The sequence below is a fragment of the Neopelma chrysocephalum genome, unplaced genomic scaffold (assembly GCF_003984885.1).
Source record: "Neopelma chrysocephalum unplaced genomic scaffold, ASM398488v2 Primary Assembly neopelma1_45, whole genome shotgun sequence".
NCBI lineage: Eukaryota > Metazoa > Chordata > Aves > Passeriformes > Pipridae > Neopelma > Neopelma chrysocephalum.
The window spans coordinates 4,258,406-4,283,935 of record NW_020897704.1 but is presented as its reverse complement, the minus strand read 5'-3'; the positions used below and the strand labels follow the sequence as shown (position 1 = coordinate 4,283,935).

At 37.2% G+C, this 25,530-nt stretch overlaps 1 protein-coding gene across 1 annotated transcript in view; it reads right to left on the bottom strand.

Moving 5' to 3' along the window:
• The window catches only part of TUBGCP6 (tubulin gamma complex associated protein 6), a 43,542-nt gene that overhangs the window by 4,018 nt on the left and 13,994 nt on the right, over window positions 1-25,530 (bottom strand). Inside the window, 26 exon segments of the mRNA XM_027679216.1 lie at window positions 32-164; window positions 414-608; window positions 1,549-1,690; window positions 3,008-3,176; window positions 3,438-3,630; window positions 4,105-4,160; window positions 4,565-5,873; window positions 6,109-6,225; window positions 6,318-6,456; window positions 7,660-7,775; window positions 7,958-8,046; window positions 8,123-8,204; window positions 8,832-8,981; window positions 10,212-10,351; window positions 10,444-10,535; window positions 12,359-12,468; window positions 12,910-12,985; window positions 13,302-13,423; window positions 14,486-14,659; window positions 15,155-15,365; window positions 16,741-16,904; window positions 18,363-19,170; window positions 21,714-21,877; window positions 23,655-23,840; window positions 24,282-24,366; window positions 24,974-25,027. Of these exon segments, the coding sequence (XP_027535017.1) occupies window positions 32-164; window positions 414-608; window positions 1,549-1,690; window positions 3,008-3,176; window positions 3,438-3,630; window positions 4,105-4,160; window positions 4,565-5,873; window positions 6,109-6,225; window positions 6,318-6,456; window positions 7,660-7,775; window positions 7,958-8,046; window positions 8,123-8,204; window positions 8,832-8,981; window positions 10,212-10,351; window positions 10,444-10,535; window positions 12,359-12,468; window positions 12,910-12,985; window positions 13,302-13,423; window positions 14,486-14,659; window positions 15,155-15,365; window positions 16,741-16,904; window positions 18,363-19,170; window positions 21,714-21,877; window positions 23,655-23,840; window positions 24,282-24,366; window positions 24,974-25,027 (5,276 nt within the window).

Below are 25,530 nucleotides of genomic sequence, written 5' to 3'. Positions count from 1 at the left end.
GGATGCTCTCTAGTTCACTTCTTATACTTACCAGTACGTTTTAAGTGAAACCAAACATCCTTGAGAGTCCACACCATGTGCTTCAGCTGAAGCAAAAAGGAGAAGATCTTATTGTACTTATTCATGCAGCTCTCAGTAATGACAATGTTCAGAGGCCAGTCAACCTAAAAGAAATAACAGTGCTGATCATACTACATTTTTTGTTAGAAATTACAAGATTATTAAAAATACAAGTATTTCAACAATTTAATGTATGTATTTTAATAATGTAATGCAATGGCCAGGCTAAATAAATCCTGTAACTTCCATTACACAATTATTTTACTCCATTCTTAAGAACATATTCACTCTACCATGGTACATAAGAGCCATGGCATAATTGCACTGTTCTACCTTTCTGCATGCTTTCTTACCTTGTACCTTAGCTCTAAGCAACTCAGAGCATCAGGTGCATTGGGCTTGAAAACTTCTGGAAGATACTTGAGGGCAAAAGAAAGATTGGAAGCAAGCTGGGTATCACCATGAAGACTGTACTGTAATGCTTTATTTAAAATAGAATTAAGAACCAGTGGATTCAGCAATTCACCAGGTGTCTGTCCTGATCCAAGCTAGGGACAAAAAAAAAAATCCTAATTACACAGTAAAGAGTCTTGGCTCCTGAACACAGGTGAATTAAAGCAGAATGGTAAAGTGGTGACAACCCTGCCTGGATTGGAAATTTTTACTTCTGCTGTAGGGATGCATGAACAGCATATAAAGCAACTTCTGAACTATTTGCTGTTCACAGCATGAAGGTAATCTCATACTTGCACTGATTTATTTTCCTATGTCTGCTGTGGTTCAGGAGCTGCTACACATTCCTCCAGCAGGGAATACAGTTTTTAGAAAGCCAGGGACAGAACTGGTATTTATCTGACTCGAATCTGCCTATTTCATCAACTCAGCACTCTCAGAGGTTTACAAATAAAGCCATTCATTGAGTGCTTTCTCCAGTTGGGTCTAAAGCATTCTTAGGATTCACAGAAATGCCTTAACTCCCCTACAGCACATATCTCCACTGGCAACCAGCTATATTAACCCAGGCTATCCCTCCTACCTTGCTGTCTTCCCCACAAACACAGCTGTAAGTCATGAAAATACTGTCTCATCAGAGGGCCCAGCACTCTCCTCTCTCTATTTAAGTATATTTAAGGTAAGAGTAGGTATGTTGCAACACAGGGCTTTCCAATGGATTTTAGCGAATGGCTCAGGCTCTCCAGCCTTGCTGCCAGCAGATGGGAGGGGACAGCAATAATGCAGCAGTTATCACAGTAAACAGTGAAATACCCTTCCATGACTCCTTATCTGCCAAAGACCTCCTTTTGCCTCTGTCCTTACAATGTTAACAGTTACTTGATACAAGACTTCTCAACACAGTACAAAAGACGAAAATGTCAAAAGCTAGGATTCTAATTCACACCATTCCGTCATTCCCATCCAAATTATTTCAGAGATATCAAGCCAAAACAGACAACTCAAACACAATGATTAAGACAACAAAGCAAATACCTTCTCAAACAACAGGTCACTGAGTGACTGAGCAAACTCCCCATCTTCCATTAACAAAAAGTGTCTCAGTGCTTCAAAATGCTTCTCTACGTTCAGCTCCACAAAGTAGTAATCAACTATTGCTTTGTTCACAAGAGAAACACTAAGAATAAAACCACAGAAAAGGTATTATACTTACATGCAACTCCTTCCTTACTGTTAACATTCAGCTGTAGCTACATCAGATTAATGCTCCAGAACTTAAGACAGGATGATATTCACATAGGCAAAAAAACAAGAGACAAAAAAATCTTCATCCAGAATTTACCAGAATTAAAACCTATCACTTCAGGTAACTGGGTTTTGAACAGTACTGGGGACGTATTTTAAGACCAGCTGCATATAATGATCTTTAGAACATGCTGCTGGGCCTGGAGCAATATTTTATTAGTAACCTTCTTATCTCTGTCATCTACAAAAACAGATTAAGAAAGACTATTAAATCCCCAAGAAGAATATACTAGTTGGTAAAGCTCTGTCACTAGACATTGATGGCAGGTCTACACTACAGTTTACAGTATAGTGTAGGTATTCAACCTAGCTTTAAATAATTTAACTTGCCTATCAGGGATTGGCTAATTCTGCCAGCATGCAGCTCTGGCTTGCTCACTTTGCTTTGCCAGATGCGTGAATCTGTACACAGATCATTCTGGGAGCCGGTCTGGATGTTTAAAATTAAGTTAGATAATTATATCTTTCTACATTGCACCAAACTTGGAGTTAGCATACTCAGAGCTAGTAAATGGAAATTCAGACCTACAAGAAAGCAGATTGCAAAAGGGGAATTAACGCATCTGTAAACAACTGCCTTCGTGACAGAAGTTAATCTTGTACATAATAACAAAAACTTTTATTTAAAACACCATTAGATATACTCACAAAACAGTTCGACATATATCTGGTTTCCCTATATATCCCAACTGTAACAAGAACAGCTTCTATTATACTTCAAAACAGCCCTGAAGCTGGAATTCCCATAGAAACACGAAATATACCCTGATCAATATGCATGAGCGTTCACATAATCAAAAGATTTTTCTTTTCTTAGTCCCTTAGTTTTCATCTGCCAAATAAAAACACATGTATTATAAAGAATACACCTTGTTTTTAAAAGAACAATAAAACTAATCTTGTCAAAATCACTGCTGCATAATCCACAAGCTGGAGAGCAAACACTTCCCTCTAAGCCCTTGTATTTCAAATAGACATTCAAATTTTTAATTCACACATAAAAATCTAAGTTTATGTTACTATATATCACGTAGATCAGAACTTTCTAATTAGTAATGGACCATCCACTGAACCACTTCTAGGAGCAAAGAGAAAATTTAAGAGAACACACCTTTGTGCAACTCTTGTCTCAAAACAGAATACAACATTAAAATCTAAATTAATTGCTAAATTTCTAATAAATACTCACTGAGACACAAGTGGAGCAGTAATAGAACGTTTCATCAGCACTGGCAAAGACAAGAGCTCACTTAGCTGTACAGCTGTTTCATCTGTTGCCGACTGCACTGTAGGATCCACAGGAAAAGTATATGATCTTGGTATCACATGATGCAAGAGATGAGAAACTGGTAGTTCTGCTAAATTTAAAAATATATAAACATTGTAAGTTATTATATTTAAGAAGCTTGATAATATGTTCCTATTAAACTCTACAAACACCTCTAGGGTAGAAAATCATAACGTCTCATCTTTGTGCCTATGAGCAAATTGTTTGGCTATTGCAGTTCATAACATCAGTAATTTACTGGTAAGTCAGGGGGGGTTTTTTTGGCACTCAGCTTTCTTGATCAGGTTTACCATATCTTCTGTTGATCTACTGTTCCAACAGTTCTACTTACACATCAAATCATAACTATCTTGATATTTTTCAATACAATACTGATCCGATAAGGCTTTCAAATAAGCTTGTTCTTTCTTCCATGTATCTTCCTCTTCCCCCTCCTCCTCCTTAGTCTTGGAAGCATTATCTTCAGAAATAAAGGTTTCTTGAGGCACAGTATCTTGTGGAATGGCTTTTTCAGGTTCTTCTGCCTAAAACACATAAATGAACAACTTTAGGAGAGAGGCTGGCTTTGTCTTCTCAGGCTTAACATGTTCTTACAGGTAACTGACCAGCTGTTCCAACTGAAAATACAAGTGCCTACTCACCTGTACACTTCAGACAGGTGAAAACAATATGGTTTTACAGTGACTACTAGATTGTCATGGCTAGGCTTTGCGAACCAAGATTAAGGAAGGCTCTATCCACTTCTATTACAGGCACGCTGGTGGCTAATGAGGCCAATACGAGATAGACATATCCGATTGCAAAAGACACAGCAGAAAGACTCCTTAGATGGTATATTCCGCAAGACACAGTTCTTTCTGCGTTGTCTTTTTTCCTTGAGAGTGATCCTGCGTGCGTTGACTACTAGATTAGGAGAGAAACTTATTACCTGCACTACCAGTGTGTCTAATTCTTCAAAGGAAAAATAAATCTTTTCAACAACTACTTTTGTTTCTTACCTGTAAGCTCTGTAAGGAGTCTGGAGAAGGGTCCTTGTTGACCACGTCTGCAATTATTGTAAATACAATTAAAACCAGCATTTACTTAGACCTACTTATAATACTTAGTTCATACTTCAGATCTGCCCCTGATATTGTTCAAAATTTCTTTACAAACCATCACAGAAATAACGACTCCAATAAGAGTCCCTCCCCATAGCTCCACTCAGGTATTTTTATTCATGTTCTCTACTCAAGAACCCACAAGGTCCTGTTTCATAAAGTTTCAGGCTAGAATTTTTTAATGCTCTGTTTCTTGTCTATAGAAGACAAGACTCAGCTCTATTCTTTCCTCTGAATTCTAGCAGTATCTGAAAAGTTATGCAAGGAATTAAGTAGTAAGTACCCATTTTGAACACAAACATTTAGTTACTTTCACAAGCCCTTAAATGCTGACTGAATAAATTTAATTTCATTTTACCTTCTTGTTTCTTTTCATTTTCTTCTTTATCGTCTTTAATATTAGCATCAGGAAAGTCTGTAACACTGTCAGACATCTGTGACTGTGGCAAAGTTTCTTCCTTAACTTGTGACAGTTTTGCTTCCTTTCTGCTCCCTTCAGCAGGAGATAACTCTTCACTGTACAGAAGTGTCTGTACTGTGGAGTCGGATGAAGAACCCGAAATGGCTTTACGATGAGGTATCGGATCATTTTCTGTAGATGGGGCCCACTTCCCTATTTGGATGCTTGACTGGGATGCGTGTCCAAATGGGCTCCAGCGGGATGTTAAAGGCTCTGTATCTGAAACCAGTTCTCCGATTTTGATGTGTGACTGTGATGCATGTCCATGGATGTTCCAACGAGGTCTAGCTGAGACCACCTCTGACATGTTTTCACCAATCTTGATACTGGCATCAGATGCATGGCCATGGATGCTCCACCGAGGCCTTGTAGGAGCTACATTTGACACATACTCTCCAATCTTAATATTGGCTTCTGAAGCATGTCCATGAATGTTCCACCTAGGCCTTGAGGGCTCTATCTCTGAAGTATATTCCCCAATTTTAATATGAGCTTCAGAAACATGCCCATGAATATTCCATCGAGGTCGGCTAGATTCAACTTCAGAAACATAGCTGCTGATTTTTATATGGGAGTCTGAAGAATGCCCATAAGGGCTTGAATGTGGCTGGTAAGTGTCCACTTGAGGTACATATTCTCCCACTCTAATGTTGGCATCAGATGCATGTCCATGCATGTTCCACCGAGGCCTTCTGTATTCGACATCAAATACATTTTCTCCAACTCTAACATGTCCCTGCCAAGTTGCAGATGGTCTGAGGACCGTATTAAAATCATACTCTGTTTGCTGACCCAATGGCACATTGTCTTCTCCTTCTGGTGCTCCTCCCAAGACAGGCTGACTTCCACTTACTTGAGAAGTCTCAGAAAGATCTGAGTTAATATTTCTGAATGCTTCATCTAGCGAAGATCCTTCTATGCTAATGGCAACAGACTGTTCATCTTGTGGCTTCGATAAGAAATCTTCTACATTCACATTGGATTCAGGTAGGGAGTCAGCACAGCATAGAGGACTGCAAGCTTTCTCTGAACTTTGGAGACTGCTTTGAGATCCTGCTGCTTCAGGCTGAAAATGCTGATCAGGATCATTCTTTGTTGTCTCTGGCATAGGCAGTGCTTTGTCAGCAGAAGGAGCATATTCCTGTTCAGGCTCAGATTCTTTTCTGTCAATTGTCTCATTAGAATGCAGAGGTTTCACAGAAGACACCTAAAAAAGAAATAATTATTACACTGTATGGCTAGTCACATAATCAAGCTACTAATTAGGGTACAGGATTTAAAATTTTCCGATTTTTCATATGTACTATAAGTAAGTGATAACTACTCACCCTGCTGTTACCATGAACCTTGTGTTTACTGAACTGAAATGAACAATGAAATTAAACTCCCTTTAGGGAAACTTGGAACAGTAACTTGGAGTTTATGTAAGAAAATGAACTCACCTGTGAAGGTGGATCTTTCTCAACAGGGTTTTTATTCAAAGCCAACTGGCACTGTTTATAAGGAATAATATCTAATTTTCTCCTGTAGTTTCCATCTGGAAGTTTTTCAAGCATTTCCTATAAGTAAAAGAAAAGACAAACCCAAGAGTCTTTAAGTACCAAATATCAAATTTTCTAAATTACATTTCTTAAATATTTTCAGAAGATACCTCAATGCGTTTTTGATCTTCTAACAGAAACTTAAGACGGGCTGTTTCCAACTTGTGTCGCTGGATTTTCCATAATGTTCTTTGTTCCCTACGAGCTGCATCATCAGAAAGTTTGCTATAATGGTCAATTAATTCCTGCCTAAATGAAGATTAAAAAAAAAAAGCTAAGTTATAGATTTTTGCATACTGATTTTCATCTTCCCTTCTAAAGAATAAGGCTTTTTAGCACTTCAGAACTGAGAAGTAGTTTTTAAAATGTAGAAGCCAGAGGCTTCAATCACAGACAATAAACAGGTGGAAAAAACAGGACTGTATTCTTAGTCAATATGTATTTCTATACCTATTCTTAGTAGGTCACTTATTTATCTTAAGTATTTTTAGATGTAGCAGAAGAAAGTGAAATATCAACCTAACTCCTTCATCTGTTTTTCACTTCTGCTTTGACATACATGTGACCATTTTTGCTGTGGGCTCTGCTTTTACTTGTAAGATGGAGTTAAATTTTTTTTCCTGAAATTTTGATTATAACAAAACCCAGACTGCAGAGGGTTGGAACAAATTAGTGGGTCCCAGATTTTTGGGCCACTAACCATTCCTAACAAAACTGCTCACAGATTATGAAACAGGAGCCAGGCCTAAAAGAGTTAACTGAGATATCTTGGCCTGCTAAGAAGCCTCAATACCTGTTTTGCTAGAAGAACATTTTAGGAGCACTGCTTAATACCATGTTCTGTTCTGCTCACTGGAGCAAAGGCCTTATTATAGAAAGAATAGGAGTAGTACACACACAGTAATAAATTAGGTAAACTAGACATTTGAATAAGATCTAGAAGGCCCAGAGCCAGGATTTTGCAAGCTTGAAGAATTCAGGTCACCTAATTGAAGAGGTCAAATTGAGGAAGACGTCCATGGCGACCACCATTATGAAGGCTTGAGGAGAAGACCCCCACAGCAGAAGACTGGGCATGTCTGGAAAGACTCCACCCAGAGACTAGCCTACTTATTAATATGTATAATAAATTATGTAACCATGTATCTAAAGTGTATAAAATGGCTTAGTTTTGCACTTGCAAGTTGAGCAAGTTTGTCCAGCGTGAGCTGGCTTGCTCCCAACGTTGAATAAACAAATACCTTGCTGCTTAAAGATAAAAAAAGTCTCTGAGTAGTTTCTCGGACTGATTTTTCGGATTCAATTATCAAAAATCCTTACATCCACCTTTAACTGCAAACATTACCCTTGTAGAACAGTGTCTGGGAACTACTAGTACCATAAATTTTAATACACAATAATTTTTTCCTGAGGTCTTTATGATGGTTTTGGAGACTACTCGGATACATTTACCTCGCCTTTTTTTCCATTTCCTCTTCTAAAGCTTTCAGTCTTTTTTCTCTCTCTCTGAGCTCTCGGGCATAGCTGAAATCATCATCAATCTCCTCCTGCTTCATTGCAAGGCGACGCTGCATAAATATTTAATACTTTTAAAAGCCACTCTCAAAACCAGCTGTAACTCACACATCTGTAAGAAGTTCTTATTTGTACCCTATGAGTTATTCACTCAACTTCAGTACAATAAATCAAGATACCCTTTCATTTATTTGCCTAAGAAATACAGCTGGCCTTTAGAAACAAATAGAGATACCTCTTGGTCTTTTGCAAACTGGTCTTTCAGCTTCTGAAACTGTTCCCGTTTCTTTGCATCCAAAGCCATTCGTTCTGATATTTGCTGATCTGTATTAAAAGAAGATATCGTTAGTTTACATTAACAAACCCACTAGAAAACACAGGAAACACCACTGCAACTTACCACTAATGGCTTTTAGTACTTTGCTAGCAGTTTCCCGAGCATGAACAATTAATTCTTGTTTGGCTATTTCCATGCGCAAATCCTAAAAAATAAAAGAAGAAACAAAAATACCGGTGGAATTTTTTCTATTATTTTAGATTTGAAAATACACTATTGCAGACAGGTACACACTTTATAATGGTTATTAATATGTTAATATAATACAGAAATACGAATAAAACAATTAATTAAATGGAAAGTCTGCAAACTACCATTGAAAGTTAATACTCCAGATTTTACAACAAACAAAATCCATCTGATATATACACTATATGATGGAATCTGAAGGACAGAAGTCTCTAACTAAAAAGTTCTGAAAAAACAATTAGCTATGCAAATTACAAATAGTCTTATCTGGTTACTAATTAGCTTGTCACATTTGTTAAATTAGAATCTAACAATCTTTTCAGTACGAGGACAAATTTGCTGCTGCAAAGAACTAAGATGGAAGTCCAACACTCATTTAATATATGAAAATGCAACACACCACCTATACTTTTAAAAGCTATATTAAGGAAGTTTATTTGCTATGATAACAATTAAAACAGCAATTGACCAGTGAAAAAATTCTGACCATAAATAAAAATTCTTTAAAAGTTATAATAAAAATTAAAATTGAGTATTTAAAAATAAAAATCCCAATGAGGTATTTATTCCTTTATTCATTTACCTTTTCCTCCTTGCTTATGGAACTGTATCGGGCAATTCTTTCCATTCGACCTACATACACTGCACAATCTCTCTCTATTTCTTTCAGTTCTTCAAGTGAAAAAATAACTGAAATTCGAGGAACAGGTATATCTGACCAACAGATATAATGCTGAAAAATGAGAAATTTCCTTTTAAATACATTTTTTAAATAGCAAACTTTTATATCATGTACTGCGTTATATATTTCTTTTAACTTAGTAGTGCTTCCACTGACACAAGTCTCTATACAGCATCTAAAATTTTTTACTAAAATCATTGGTTTTAGCATTTATATCATTCAAAGTAGGAGACAGAGGTACAATGTTCCACAACTTGGATCACAGGTCAGATTTGCAGGGTTCTGTCTTTACCACTGAACTGGACAGGAATCTAAAATCCAATACATACATTTATACTAATCATGTTGTAAACATGTTGAAAAGGGATGAAATGTGACTGTAACTCTCAGATGGAAGATAACTGAGCCTGGGTGCCACACAACCTGGGGGAATGTTCTATCTATTAAGATACCGTGTTAGTGACTGATAAAGCTGTAAATTATTAAAGAAATGATGGCTGACATTTGTATAAAAATCCCAGTACTACTGGCACAACAGAGTCATGGTTTGGGAATGCTTATGAGAGCAGGCTCAGGAGAACGAGCAGAGGGACATCTCACTTGAGGTATTATGCTTATACCTAATACTAGATAGGTGATAATGAGCTGCTCTGCTCTGTCAAGACTATGGTCTTAGAAGGAAAGAGAATATTAGTTACCTGAAAAAGAGTGCCTATTGACTTTAGACACTTCTCTGGTTGTTTAATTTTTTAGACATATATAAAGAAGAGGGAAAAGACAAAGTAGTTTAACATGTTTTTCTTATCAAGAACAAGACTCATTCTGCAAAATATGAATAAACAGAACTATTTAAGGGCTTCTTGGAAATGTAATGATGAAGCTGGAATACAAGAGCTGTGCAGAACTGAGTCAAGACCTGGTAAGTGAGGCAGCTTTGAATCAAAACGTAGTGTGAGTTGTGTGAGAAGTGGAAGGCCCTTGCTTGAGCACCTAAAACATTTCTGTTTTTAATACAAAGAAAAGCAAGAAATACAACACGTGCATTGGATATGATAAATTTGATGCTGTTAAAATTTATATTTCTGCAGTGAGGTGTTAGCAAGTAGAGTGGATAATCAACTCACAAGTATCTGAGAGCAAGTAATTGCCTTTCATGAATCAACATTTACTTATGCAATACTGGTTTTTAATAAAGAAATGAACTTGATAAAAACCTAAAAACTTCCTTTAAGGAGACATGATTTTCTTAATGTCATACGAAGGAACCAACCCAAAACTTACCCTAGGACAGCACAATTTCAGCAAGTTTATGGTTTTCCCACATATGTATACATCATTAGCAATATGTTTAAGAAATACAGGGACACAATCTTCTACTTCTTTTGAAATCAAAACATAACCATGAGTCCAGTAATGTTTATCTACATAACAAAAAGATGAAAGCATATATTTTAGTTATTTAATTAACAATACAAATCATATAAATTATAAACGCTCCATACATATACTGTACCTCTGAAACAAAGATAATCCTCATTCACCTGGATCATAAATTCTCCATAAACATCTCTGAATACACCACTGTATACCCAATCATAGATAAATCTAAAAAAAAAAAAAAAAAATTGTACAATATTGAAAGTCAAACCTCCTGCCTTCTCATCTTTATTATAACCAAGCAATTTGTATATTCTTTAAAATCCCAAAAGACACAAGCTATAGGCAGGATAAAAAACAAGTGCTGTGACACTGATATTTAAATATACACAGAGGAGACTGTGGCTCTACACTTTTCTTAAACCATTTTTATACAGAATATTTCACTGATAATTAGTTTTGGTGAAAGAACAGTGCCATAATTAAAACAGTCTCTTTATTTCTGTATATCAATTTACTAAGCATACATAAAAAATGTATAGAAATCTTTACACTGCATCAAGAGCACAGAGAGAGATAAGCAGAAAGGATTTGCTTTAAAGAGAGATAATTTCTGCAAGGAAAAACTAAAAGGATATAAAACAAAGATGCAATACCAAGCACTTTCTCCCTGGACATAGAGGTATTTTTAATATACATTGAATAATGAAAACTCCTATTTTGGAATATTTATTCATGCTTTCTCATATTTTTTCTGTGTGAAACTAAACTTTTGAAGAAACAAAAAACACTTTTTTTTATAATACAATCTGAAGCTATAGATAAAAAGGCTCAGACAGAGCTCCTTGAAGATAATATTTTTTCTTACTAATACTGCTTCTAGACGTTGAGTGTAACAAAGAGAAAGCATTTAACACAGCAACCGCTGTTCAATTTTAAGGTTGTAAGTAAAAAGTTATGAACTTTTAAAGTATTAAATCTGATGTTTCTATGATTTACTTGAGCAACAACTTCTATTATTTAATTTCTTTCAGGTTAACAAATGAATGGGATAACACTTTCTGCAGATAATGGAGACCTCCTTCCATGGCAGCCTTGATCATATGACTGATGCTTTGATACATATCTGCAACAAATTTAGGAATGAATGCAGTAAGTATCACATACTAGTAAGCATACTTTCAAATTTTTTTAGATTCTTTGTGATGCCATGAAATCCTGCCATTGGTATTTCAGAAATCTGACTTCGTTCTATAAATAGAAGGGCAGAAGCTGTGAAGATATTTCAGTGAGTCTTCTGGTAAATCTGAAATTAAATTTCTCTGAAGATCATTTTATGTAGAAGGAAGGAAACACAAGAAGGGTGGCCATGGAGGAGTCATAAATTTAGAGCGTTTTGACAGACTGTATTCTCTTACTAAGTATCATTACATCTATTAAGTAACATTGTAAACTGATGATGGACTACAGCTATAATTCCTGTAAACAGCTATTAAAAAAAAAATCTCTTCAGAAGTCTATAAACTAATAATTTCTAATTTGATGTGCACTGCTTAACAAAACTGTTGCAATCCAAGGAACTCTACTTCCTATTATCATTTGGTTACAACAGATATTTTATTCATTTTTGCTTACTAAAAAGCCCACAACAAAAAGACAGTGGAAATAAGCATGAATTTTCCCAGTTTGTGCAATGAGAAGAGAAACTTGTCAGCTGCCATTTTCAGGATTTTATTACAAGTATGAGGAGAAAAAAAAGTTTATCTGAGTCTTATATTCCAGTATGAATTTCCAGGACCAGCAACAAGAAAGAAGTCTTATTTACATGTATTTATTTACTAATCTAGTCACACATGCAACCCTTATATTGTTACTCAGCTGAAAAAAAGAGGGAAAGAAGGATTCAGCAAAATTAATTAATTTTAATATATATTGCAGATAGAGACTTTTTTTTTAAATATTAAAAGCCATTGTTAAATGGGCAGTTACTCACCAGATGACCAATTTGTAACCCTTAAACTCAAATTATGCAGAGAACAGTATGGACGCACCTTGTATATGGTTCACAGCTTGTCTTCAACAAAGACAGAAGAACTGGATAATGTTCATTGCTACAGTTGTTCAGAGCCTCCTTGTACAGATATGAAAGCAATTTAACACCCTAAAAAATTGAAAGACAGCCTAACGTTAGGCAGCAAACTGCACTACAACTTTAGTAACAAAAGACTCATAAAGACATGGCTTTACATGGTCCACTAGACACAGAAGGCAGGATTCATCTCACTTCCTCTATTTATCTGCAATTAAGATCACTTTACCTGAGCTAGTTACCTCAAGCTCACTTTACAGTCACTAAAGAGAAACAAGTATGTTTAGAGTTGGACTCATGTGACTAGAATAAACCAAAATGCTCTATGGCTTATTTTGGGCCCTTGTGTTTACTTTAGGAATTGAAAACACAGCATAACAGTATTCTAACTGGAGTCTAAGGTCATAACTTTGCTAGCAGAGAGACCAAGACTAAGTATTTCATCAATGCAACTTTGAAGAATATTAACATTGTAACGCAAACCAAACATAAAAACATGAAACTAAAAATCACCGTAGGAAATGAAGCACCAGCTCCACCACTGATCCCCAGTGCGGTTGTTCCTATGCCACAAAGTTCAGCTAAATACCTAAAAAACAGGATTAAAACACACATAAAAATTCCAACCAGAAGTTTCTTGAGATCACAATGATGAACTTTTGCTGAAGTTGAATATCACACAATCATACTGTATCTGCTGAATGACAACTGGGATAATAAAGAAACTGAATATAAAGACCTTACATATTTCCCCTCCAATCTTCTGGACGTAAAATAACCTTTCTGTTAAAATAGAGGAAAAATACTGATAGACTAAGATTGACCATTTACTACTCAGAGTGTATATGAATAAATTGCATTTTTTCTGCTACGAAAAGCTTAAACATTTAATATCATTCTCTTACCTCAACTGACGGCCTAATTTTCTGAAGAGAAAGCTGATTGTTAGAAGACTTAAAGTAGGAGGTGTTGACAAAACACATGCTCGGTAATATTGAAGATACTTTCGCAGCCCACTGGTGAATGCCTAGTATCAACAGAAAATATTTAAAGTGTTCCTGTGAAAGTTGTTAATGGTTTATCAATGTCTCATATCAATTGCATCAGCATGAAAACAAACCTTTTACTTAAATAACCGGCATATGAAGGTAAGAGGGACTTGTACACCAAAGTAAAGGGAAAGTGAGGGTCCACGCAACTTCAGACATTCCAATTAGCCAGATGATCCCTCTATACTCTTTACACATCCAATGCACAGAACTTGTACCCACACACAGTATAATAAAGCATCTTGGTTTAGCTTCTTTGCATTGCCCTTTGAGGAGCTCCCTGCTCTCTAGAACACAAACCTAGGGAAACCTGTTTCCTTACTTCTATGCCTAAATTGGATACTGGAAAAAAACTCATCTAGAACTTTTTCTAAGAAGACCTTCTTAATAGAAATTGAATAACATTTCTGTAAATCAAATATTCACAATAAAAAAAATTTCATAACTAATCATAACTTAATTCTGTGCATTGGAAAGAGATTAAATCACCTGATATTACACGGGGTACGTACAGCTCAGCATAATACAGAGGATTGACAGGGAAAATCTGCACTTAATTTTGAACAAAGAAAAAGTAATTAAAGCTATTAAATACCATATTTCTCTACTTCAGCTTTTCATTTTAAAAAATATATATTTTATATATATATACCCACACATAGTGTATTAAGAAAGTTTGTGTATTTTAATTTTATATATCTTACTGTATAAATACGTAATGTCTTTAAAACATCTAAAAATTATATTCCTTTAGTCCACAACAGAACAACATGACTAAACAAATCATGCTTCAGGTAATGAAGACATTTTACTGCATGTTTCAGTGCAAGCAAGCCCTAGGCACAGAGAGCTGTGATTTAAACATAGTGGCACTGTTCATTGCCAAGCTGGGATGGAGCATTACACTTCAAATACTTTAAGTTTTACAGAATGCAGAAATTCCAGCTTTACACGAAATTCTAATTTACCTTTTAAGTAGAAGTTACCTTCTATACATAATTGCCCCATTAAATCTAGATGATTTAATACAATTGTTTTACCTGAAACACAAGTCCTTTGCTGTATGACGAATCCAAAACGGGCTGAAGAGAAAAACGACTAAGTCGTGTGTAATAGGTTCCATACTCTGCAACTTCTGAGAGCAGGTTGTGCATTGTCTCTGGTGAAGTTCCAGATACATATACCCCCTCCTTTATCACAAATGTCTGTGCAGCCTACAAGAAAATAGGGTGAAAAAAAGGTAGATTTAAGTATTTCATAGCTGTATTCTGACTTACAATAGCAAACATTTACACACAAAAATGACAGCAGACAAATTTTCAGTTTAGACAATGTGGTGACTGAGACTATATAGCTAGGACAGTGAGATAAACATTAAACTGTAGCAAAATTTCATGAGTATGAATGGTATCTTCAAATATACAGAATATGACTCATTATCTAATTCCTTAAAGAAAATCCAATTTACAGAAGTATTTACACACCTATTTTCAAGTATTCATAAACCTATAGCCCTTATAGGACTACAAATACTCTTAGCCTACTGCAATATATAAATACTGCTTTATTGCCATTAGGCAACATTCAACTTTTCAACACTATCCACAACTGCAAGATCTCAACAGAAGTACATGTATCGAAGAAGAAACCTCTACGAAGAAAAAACCAAGAAGATTCGACTAAGAAGCACAGATAAAAAGCATCCATACCTGATTGAGTGAAAATGTAGTGGATACCACACCAATGAGGACATTCAAGACATCCTTAACCAGTTCAGGTTCTTTCATCAGTACAAGCTGAGGAAGCTGAAGTACAGTATTACTGAACAGTTGTAATTCCCCTTCTCGAAGTTTGTAAAATTTGTCAAAAGCTTCTCTCCCTGCTTCAGTAAGATACGGTTCCTCTTTTTTACCAGGTGGACTGTGTCAGAGTAAACAACATTACAAGGTGATTGTATGAAAAGAAAGACATATATCTCATACAGAAAAATAAAGCATTTCAGAATTTTACACAGAATTCCTCACACAAAACTTACTTGTAATATAGTACATTTTTAAGGGAACATACATTTAGTCAGTGAAACCGTAGCTCAAAACTCAGTATAGTGAAGAAATAGGTAGATAATTTGAACATCAATTCAGAGACAGAATCCTTGATAGAGAACTACCAGCTGCTTTCGTGGCCTTCCCTGATGCAGTTTTCACATTAGGAAAATGAGGTCAATATATACCAGATTTCCATAGTTCATTTAATACTAATATTCAAATAAATTAAAGAGAAATATGCTCAAAATGCTAGAATGAACTTTTATTAATACATTTTACTCTTCCTAGCAAAGATTACTCTCCCCTCCAAAACAATTTCTCCTTCCAATTCTTCCAAAAATTCTGAATTCTGGTAGCAGGTATTACACAAAAGCTGTCAGGCACATGGTCTATATTTGAATCTAAGACCCTTATAGTCTAAATGGTAGTAAGAAAAACTGTCTTGTATTAGGAACAAAGCTAAAGTGGGCTTTGAAAAATTAGATCAGGGCTTGTAGTTTCTGAGCTTCTCAGGCTCAGACTGTATAACATTGCAACTGCACATCACTGGATAACTACTTAAAATTACAGAAAACATAGAGAGCAAAGTTTCTTCAAGAACCAGGCACACCACTGTCCATCAAGAACGTAAGGAAGATACCTGCCATACATGTCTTTTTTTTTCCCCTTCATTTTAGGGAAGCCAGGAAGACTTAACAGGACTGTATAGAGCCTTCTCTCAGGAGATGCATCTTCTACTCAGCAGCCAAAAGAACTACAAGTCTAAGTAGACCTTCAAGAAATCTGTTGCAATAATTTGTTTTGGTTACAGGCAGAGAAAAGGAATACAATACTGAACAACACTGGAAGATATGGGTTTAATTTTTCTGCTGTTCTACAATTACCACTTTCTCTTTTTAAACTGAAAATGTAGAATCATTTTAGACTGAGACAAATTGCATAGCACATAAGAAGTTAGAACAGTTAAAAAATGCTGCATTTCACATAAACAGCAAGTGTTTTCATAATCTCTTCATTTTTTTGACAAAGTTGATTTTCTCTTCCTATAAAACTGCTGCACTCTAAGAACTATTTTGTTGAAACTGCATCACCTTGATTCCTTTAACCCTATTAATGCAGTATATTGAATTTTGCAAATTAAATACACATTTCTCTATTTATACTGAGGTCATTTGGAACTAAGATGCCATACACCTTCACAAATTTGCATACAATGCATAGTAAGTTTGCCAGTCAGATCAGATACATACTATCCAATTCTTTCCCAACATCTTCGTTTGCTGGGTCCATATGTAAGCACTGCATCCCACAAGTCTATGTCTGGAGTCATGCTCGGCTCTGACTGAGAATCAGGAGTCAGATTGGATGCTGACTGGAATCCCTCATCTTCTGACTGATCTATACTTTGGGGAACCTGTCAGAGAGAGTTCAAATGTTAGACATGAAAATACTTTACTGAAGCTAATAAAAAAGATGTTCTGCTATCATACATGACTGAGTGACTCTATGTGACCCAACCTGTCTACCTACCCTCCCTTTATATCAATTCTAAGTTTTCACTGTAAGCACTCTTTTCATTTGGTGAGTCTCTACAGGTATTAATGCCTATACATAAAATGGCAATCACCATCAAAATAATATACTGTGCTTGTTAGCGTAAAATTTGAAACTTCTTCCTTCAGTAATACAGTTCTACAAAATGAGAATCTAAGGTATTGATATTCAACAATATGTAACACTAATAAAATCATACTGCTCTGCCTTTTGTTTGAGGCAAATGACCCAGACTCTAACTCTTGCAATTTGCAAACATTTTGTTATCTATGACTAACATAGTTTCTTCCCTTATTCATATTCAGAACATCTATAGGTGTCCAAACAGTGTACATACAACAGGAGTCATATGTACAGAATTGTCCTCAAATTTAGTAAAAGACAATCACACCCACATAAAAGGCATCATGTTCCTCAAGAAATTGCAAATTTTCCCATCTGATGGAAAGAGTACAGCACTAGCTCAAAAATGTTCTGCCTCCCCCAGGTTACAACTTGCCTCCATATGTGCACACTGAACGAAACAGGAGTTTTCTATTTAACATGTCTGTCTTCAAGTTTCAATTAAGACCCTGAATTAAGGGAATTGCTAGATCTATCCATATGTTAGGTAGAGGGAATAAGATGAGGATCAAAAGGTAGACTATAGAAAAGCCTACCTACACACAGTAAAAATGGAAGGAAAGAAAAACCTGAAACTTTATCTAGTACTTCTATAAGAATAAAACAGCAAAAATATTTAGAATGGACAGCAAAAGGGGGAAAAAAGATAGAGTAGAAACTGTACACACTGAAAAGGTGAAAGGACAATAGGAACTAGGACATTCAATGAAAAAAAATAACAGAAAAAAAATCTTTTAAGATAAAACAAGCCAAGACAAAAATACAGCAAGTTAGGTAATGCAAGCTGAACAGCAAAGCACATACATTCAGACAGGAATGCTGATGCAATCAGTCTGAGCACTAACAAGTAAGTAACACTGCAGGAGTTCAACAGACAAAGCAGGCAAAAATGCAAGCAAAAGATTGATAGGGTGGGGAAGGCACAGATACAGCTTAAATTAGTAAAGCCTGTGGCCACATGATGGGTTTTGACGCAGCCATAGGACAAGACCAAGGTTTTTGTTATCATACATCTCTGTATCCAACAAGCTTATCTGCTTCTCTGCAAAAGAAAGAATCCCTGCTCCATCTTAAATTCCAGTGTTGTATGCTTCTATCACAAATCAAACCACTACCTACATTTTAACGCATAGTTTCAAAGTGGCACAATGAAAGCATGCATACACTCTCAAGTCCAAAACAAATGCTACTGTACTTTAATTGCAAGTCCAGACAAATCTGCATTGTCAGGTACTGGTGGCAAATCCAACTTGATGTCCATATCATACGTATGGCTGTGGACAAGGGCACCGAACAGTGAGACCCGTGTCTCTTTCTCAAACTTGTCCCCAGCAGGGCAGCTCTGTGAGAACAGCCCTATGGCAGGGAGTCCAGTGCCAGGGGCCGACTCCATTATCTGAAGCGTCTTCTGAATTGTGTCATTGAACTGACATTCTTCATTTGTTATCAGAGACTGTATGTCAGCTTCAAACACACTCACATCATAATAGTCATAACCCTGGTATTTGACATTTCTCCCAACATATTTGTTGTTCATAAAATAGTCCTTTTTTTGTGGTACAAGCTGGGGAGGGCCTGTTCCAGCAAGCTGTACTAAGAGATCCAAGACAGAATTCACTTCAGTAAATGGTAAGCATTCAGCTGTTTCCAGTTCCTCCACAAGATTCTCCAGTCTGTCTGCTTGAGCACCTAGGCCACCAACTCTCAAGTTGAAAGACAGCATCAAAATTTTGTTTTTCACTGGAAGTCTGGAAATGTTTGATTGCAGCTTACGAGCCTCATCTTGAAAAAGGTTTATAAACAGGGCGTTATAAGCAACCCTTTTCAGATTTTGCTTAGCTCTTCTTTTGCTGATCTTCTGCCTGCCCAAGTGAACCTTCCATGGCAAACCTGTCAAGTGTGCTTCACACAAATCATTGAACAACTGTGTAATGCTTGCCATTTCAAATCAAATTGTCGGGTTTCAGCAGTTACAGTCAGGGTCTCTGATTTCATGCGAAGACCTGAAAAATATCAGGAAAAGGAAAAAGCTCATAACGTGTATGAGAAATTGATGAATATGCTTTAACTTAAACTGAGATAGGCCAAAATGAGTGAACTGACCCAGCAGATATTTACGACACGAGCTATAAAAACCACATTGTAACTTTGATCCACAAGTGAAGTGATAGTGGAGGAAGCTTAATTCCAAATGTCTGATTTTGCTCGGTGGACTGAAATAGGAGAAGGTTGTCCTGATGTAATACAGGATTCCTGTGGGAACGCCTCTCCCTTTTCCCAGGAGACATTCCCCCGGCAGCGGCCTCAGCAGCAGCCGCGGGGCCGCGCAGGGCGGGTGCTGACGGTGCGGGGCAGCGCGGGGCCGGCCGGAGGGCTCTCGCCATCCCTGGGGCATGCGGAGCACCCACCGAGGAGATGCGGCGATGTCCCGGAGGAGCTGACGGTGGCCGGGGCTCGCCCTGAGCTTCCCGCTGGGCCCGAGCACGGCGCGACAGCCCCTCCACGCCGCCCGTCATCAGCACCGCCCGCGGGGCTGTCCCCCCAGCCGAGCCCAGCCTTTCCCGCCCCGGTGCTCCCCGCCCGGGCCGTACCTGCGGCGCTCCCGGGGCAGCGGCGGGAGCGGGACGGTGACACCGCCTCCTTCCCCAGCGCCCGGCGCCGCCACGTCACCCGAGCGCGACGGAGCCGCCCCGCGCCCGGCGGGAAGGGCCGGGGCGGAGCGGGGCCGCGGCTCGGTGGGAGCCCCCAGTGCTGGGGGAGGGGGCGGTGCTGCCCCTCCGGGCCTCGCCACCGCAGAGCGGGGTCAGCGCCGAAACAGAACTCGCCGAATGAGCAGTTCGCGATTTTTAAACCATTCCTGCGATACTCACAACATGGTCAGCTGACCAAAAAAAAAAAAAAAATCAAACTGGTGCCAGAAAGCAACGAACCGCGCGCCTGTCCCGACCGTCAGAAGGTAACTGCAGCCTTCTGGCGGTATTTGCCAACAAACTTTACCACGAGGACACTTTTTTCCCCTCCCTCTTAATTCGCGTTTATTAAAGGTCTTAGAAAAATACATATCAAAATACAGCACATCATTCAAACACTAGAAATTCAGTTGAACAAAGTCAGGGAAAGGGGATTTTGCAGAAACTTCTCAGAAAATGCGTTTTCCTTGGGGAAAAAAAGGCAGGCATTCAGGGGAGAGAGTGGGAAAGAATGAACCCTTTGCCCAATTTCCAGCTTAAAAGTAAATACTTTTTTGGAGTTCAAAGTTTAAAGAAATTCTGAACTGAAACAGAACATTTCATGTCCTTCAGCTCTCATTTGTGAAAATGTTTCACATGGCTTTTCTTTTGAAAAAGATTTTAATTTTAAAACGTTCAAGGATGGGTATCATTTCCCATCCAGCAATATCTGAAAACCAGAACAAATGAGAAGGGAAGCACAGGGAACAATTAAAAAAAGAGAACTGCAAAACCAGATTTAGTTATTTGAATTATATAAAGTTGAGCCCAGTAGCAGTACCACTATAAACATAATTTGAAGTGTTTGAAATCAAAAGGTCACATTATTGAAGTCACAATCACAGAAAAGTGCTCTTGGAAATGATCCCTAAATCATATCTGGAATGCTACAAAACAAGGCATACTATGGCTATTGCCTTGGGATGTTTGATTTTGAGAATTTAAATGATGTACCCTTAGGCCACTACCAAATCTCTGGGGAAATGGGCTTTTTACTTGTTATGTAGACAATTTACTTTTGAAAGGAGGGCAGAGTGAAGTCCTCATATTTTCCTTTTCTTCTGCTTTGTAAAATGATTCTGAAGTCAATTTCTTGAAATCCCATCCTTCACTGAAAAGAACAGCAGTAAGAAAACCAGTTATTAATCAAGCTCATATTGCAATTCCTGACCCCATAAGAACATTTTTATTGGAACCAGACCCCTGCTCTTGGCCACTTCCGAAAGACAGAAGGGCATTTTCTTTTAGAGAGGTATGACCATCTTTATAATTGCTTTTCCTGTGGAAAAATAGAAGTCATTCAGCAGAGAAACATTACTAGACAAGTATGCTTGAAAACACACATCCCTGTTTAGCCTGATTCCTGTACAAATGCAGTTCCTGATCCTCAGCTCTTTGTGACTGCACTTGCAGCATGACTAATCTCTATTTAGTTATGTGAAGTTATTTGTGGACAAGTTAAATGTATAAAAATATCACCTGATTTGGCACTATATTCAGAGAACACGTTAGCAATCAGATCCAGTGCACAGTCAGTTATCCATTCTTTAAGCACATACTATTTTGGTACTTTCATTCCAAAATTCTGGAGGAACAGCATTCAAAGTCTGAATCGTACTGTTGTTATGCTATGAAATTCGGTCCTTTCTGGCTCAAGTGGCAGAATTAGAAGCATTCAGAGTTTCAACATTTTCACATTAGATCAGTCTGGTCCCACTGACTTTAATATCCCACTGACTTACAGGACCCAGCTGTATTTCATAAAATTTTCAGAAACCTGCATATATTAATAAGAATTAAAGATAAAACCAGACAACTTACCTGAACACTGAAGCATTTTCCATTCCTGCTGAAACTGGTCTCTTAATGTTTTTATTTTATTTACTTTTTCTTGGGTAGGAGGTATATAAACTCCGAAGTGAGGTGGAGAAGCACCCACTAATGTTTTGGCTACACTCTGCATTAAATTTATCTCTGTGTCCTAATTAAGAAGAAAAAAAATACTCCTGTGAACCAAGCTCTCTTTCTTTCAGTGATACATGAAATATTTTGAAACAAACTTTTATAATTAAACTGGCTAGTATTAGTAGCAAGAATGAGCAACTTTCCATTTTCAAATAAAAGTGTGTCAAAATGGATTTTTTTCTGAAAAAGGTAAAACTTGTTTCTTTCAAATAGAGAAAGAATCACAGTTTTCCTTTTATGATTGAAAAGAAATAATGCTGGGTTAGGGACAGAAAATGTTATGAGGGAAGGGGAGCATGGAGCTTGTTTACTTCATGAATCATTTACTTTCTATGAGTGGAAAATAGTGATATATTTTGCTTCATCAAGAAGTGACTGTTTTGGACTTCTCACAGTCTAAATCAATATCGTTTGCTTGCAGAAATTGTATTTTGAAATGTTGATAGTAAATGAAGATTATATTTGGAAGACTGTAACCCTATTTTATTTTTAAGAGATAGAATATTTTTTCAGTTATTCTAAAAAGCCAAGCATATGCATTACAAAATCCCCACATATTACATAATCCTATTATGGAGCTACCTGCAAAATAACAATATAAAAGTAGCAAATTTTTTTTTCAATATGTATACCTAGCTTCCTTTTAATGTCTGAGTTTACACTTCAGAATATCAATAATTCTCTCATTTCATACTCCTAATCAGTAATGTGTAAATACACTATTTATGTATACTTATCAACATACAAATTATTTTAGCTTAGATAATTTATGTATCAGCATTGTAAATTAAAACAAATAATTTATTCTGTAGTTTTCTCAAATGTTATGTCAAAATCCACTTAACTGGCAGCTTAATCAATTGCATGGCTTTTATTGGATACTTGCCGAGGAACAGATTAGAATAAGCATATGTGAACAATTGTTTGCTGTTCCTCATTAAGAAGAACTAGAAGGCATAAAAGCAATCAAAAGTTAGTGTGTCACAGATCACACAGAGAAACAGTGCTACTCATAACCACAGGATGCTGGAGAGGCCAAGAGTATAAAATGAGTTCTCTAAGAGGTTAGACAAATTCACGGAAGATATGCTCATTGGCACTGATAACTGGTCTGGATAAAGCCTCCAACTTCCTAAATTTAGATATTTGTAATGGGTAGTGTATTGAAAAAAACAGACTAGGGAAAGATCCATATGTTCTTTCTTTCCCATGTTCTCTACCAGAAACAAAGCTGTGGTAGACTGGCCCTCAATTCTGTATTATGACAATTAAGTTCACTTGAAGGATATGTGCCATTCTGATTTATCTTCTGCACGCCAGAAGTTGTTTGTGACAAAATACAGCATGGGGGAGAGGAGAGGAAATTTAGTGGTCCATGAAGAACAGGACAATGGGCTGCTTTCAGTCACATTTGATGGAAATAGGCCAGATGATGTAACAGACAGTGCATGCCTCCTTTTGGGAGACAACTCTGAGCTGGGAATCCCAGATGGATGGAAGTTGTGGCAAAATGTCAGAACATCTATGGTCTACAGAAAGAACCATGGGCTTGCATTCATGCCCCGGCCTCTCCATCATGCAGGCTGCCTAAAGCTCAGTATGCATCTGTGTCTTGCCTTGCTCTCAGGACTTGGGCAGTTTGCACTCTGAACTCTGGGATACCAGAGACAGGCTAGACACAGCCAGTATTTTCTCCTGGGCAGACTGAAGCAGTTCACACCAGGCATGCTGCTGCTGGATTTGAGTTTGGTGCCAGACACTTTGAAGTACTACAGCTCAGAACCACTTCTTACCTTGATCACAGCAAAAATTCGAGACTCAGCTAATCCTTGTAGTAAAGCAAAAAGCAGAGAAATCCCACTTATTTCAAGGTTCCTGTTTGGTCCAACAGCTATTACTGTTAAGTTTGGTTGATAACTATATGCTACAGGAAGAATGAATCCAAGTACTGCAGAAAAGAAGTCATTTCCTTCAGCACCCTTTAACACAAAAACAAGAAACTGTTTAGCACAAATGTAAAGCCTCAGATTCTCAGATATAAAACAAAACAAAAAGATGAATCTCAGAAAGCTTTTGATTGACCTAGGAAACAGGACACTGATCTGTTTTTTCCAGCGGTTTTTATATTAAGCATGCAGATTATTCATTTTTTCCTTAGTGCCTTCACACTGTAACTCTGCCTTGCTGATGATGAACTGCAGTAACTATGGAAGGTTTCCTCAAACCTACAGATGTTAATGTTCTCTAAAGCTCGGTGAGGGAGTAGTACCCTGGCAAGGGCAAGAAAAGGAAAAATTTTCAGTGGTCCAATCTGGAGTGAGGGATGTAATTCTCAGTGTCATTTTATGAATTTGTAAATATACTCTTATTTCTGTTCAAAAAGTTTTTCTCATATGTTGTTTCCAGAAAGTAAATCTTACCTCTTTCCAGTTTAGAGAAATATAGTGTTTGGAACTGGTCTTTCCCGACTGTTCTTTCTCACAGATATGTATGATAAGCACTTTTCTGTAAATAAAAACCACACCTCAGTATTTAACCAACATCTCCCAATGCAGTAAAAATATTTTTTCTTTCATCATTCTTTAAATACTAATTCATAACACAGGAGGAAACAACTATTTTCATTACTATATGCCAAAATATAAGCAACAATTAAAACTGAAATCCTTTTTATGGTATTTTTAAAAAGAGGATTAAAGAGTATGGGAAAATCACTTTTAAGAAAAAGGGGAAGTGGAAAAAAATTATATGTAAGAAAAGATGACTTTCAACAAGGAGCTCTGCATCAGCAGTATATGTCTCCTTCAGTTATAGGGGGGATACACCCTATATAATTAATAATTGCCTTCTTTTTACTTTGTATTATTTTCAATAAAAATTTAAATTTCATTTAATATAGGTTTATAATTTAAACCTACCACTAAACACATAAAATGACATTTAGAAATAGCAGTTTGTCTTTGGGGAAGTTCTTTATTTTGCCTCAAGCTAAACTTAATGAATGTCAAGTCATGACTGATTCCTTAGTGCAGAATTCATCACACATACAAACACTTCTGAACATTCATAAGGCCTTTGGGATCTGACTGCCTGAAGTTAAGAGCAACCTCACCCATCTTCTGTGTTCGGTATGATCTGCATCTCTCCAACAAATATATAAAGCACTCTGTAGAATACGAAAATAAACATACATTTACATCTACAAGTAATTTTTTTTCCATTAGTGCAATTTTTATAAAGAGTTTGCATGTATGTATTGATGCATAAAAAAGAATGTATATTGTTTCTGAATTTGGTCCACTAAAAGTATGAAGAAAACACATTTAGGACAGTTCAAGGGAACCCCATTTCTCCCTTGGAAAAACACAACCAAGAAAACATCCTCAGGCCAAAACCAATTGAAAGAAGGAGAGGGAGAGAGGGAAAGGGGAGAGGGGGTGTGGGATTAAGGGAGGGGGGAAGGGAGGGTGGCAGGGAAGGGAGGGAGGGAGGGTGGGACTAAGGGAGAGAGGGAGGGAGGGGGAGGAGAGGAGAGGGGACAGAGGGTGGGATTAAGGGATTAAAAGAGGGAGGGAGGGTGGGTGAAAGGGAGGGGAGAGGGAAGGGGGAGGGAGAGAAGGAGGGAAGGTAGGATTAAGGGAGGGAGGGAGGGAGGGAGGGAAGGTGGGA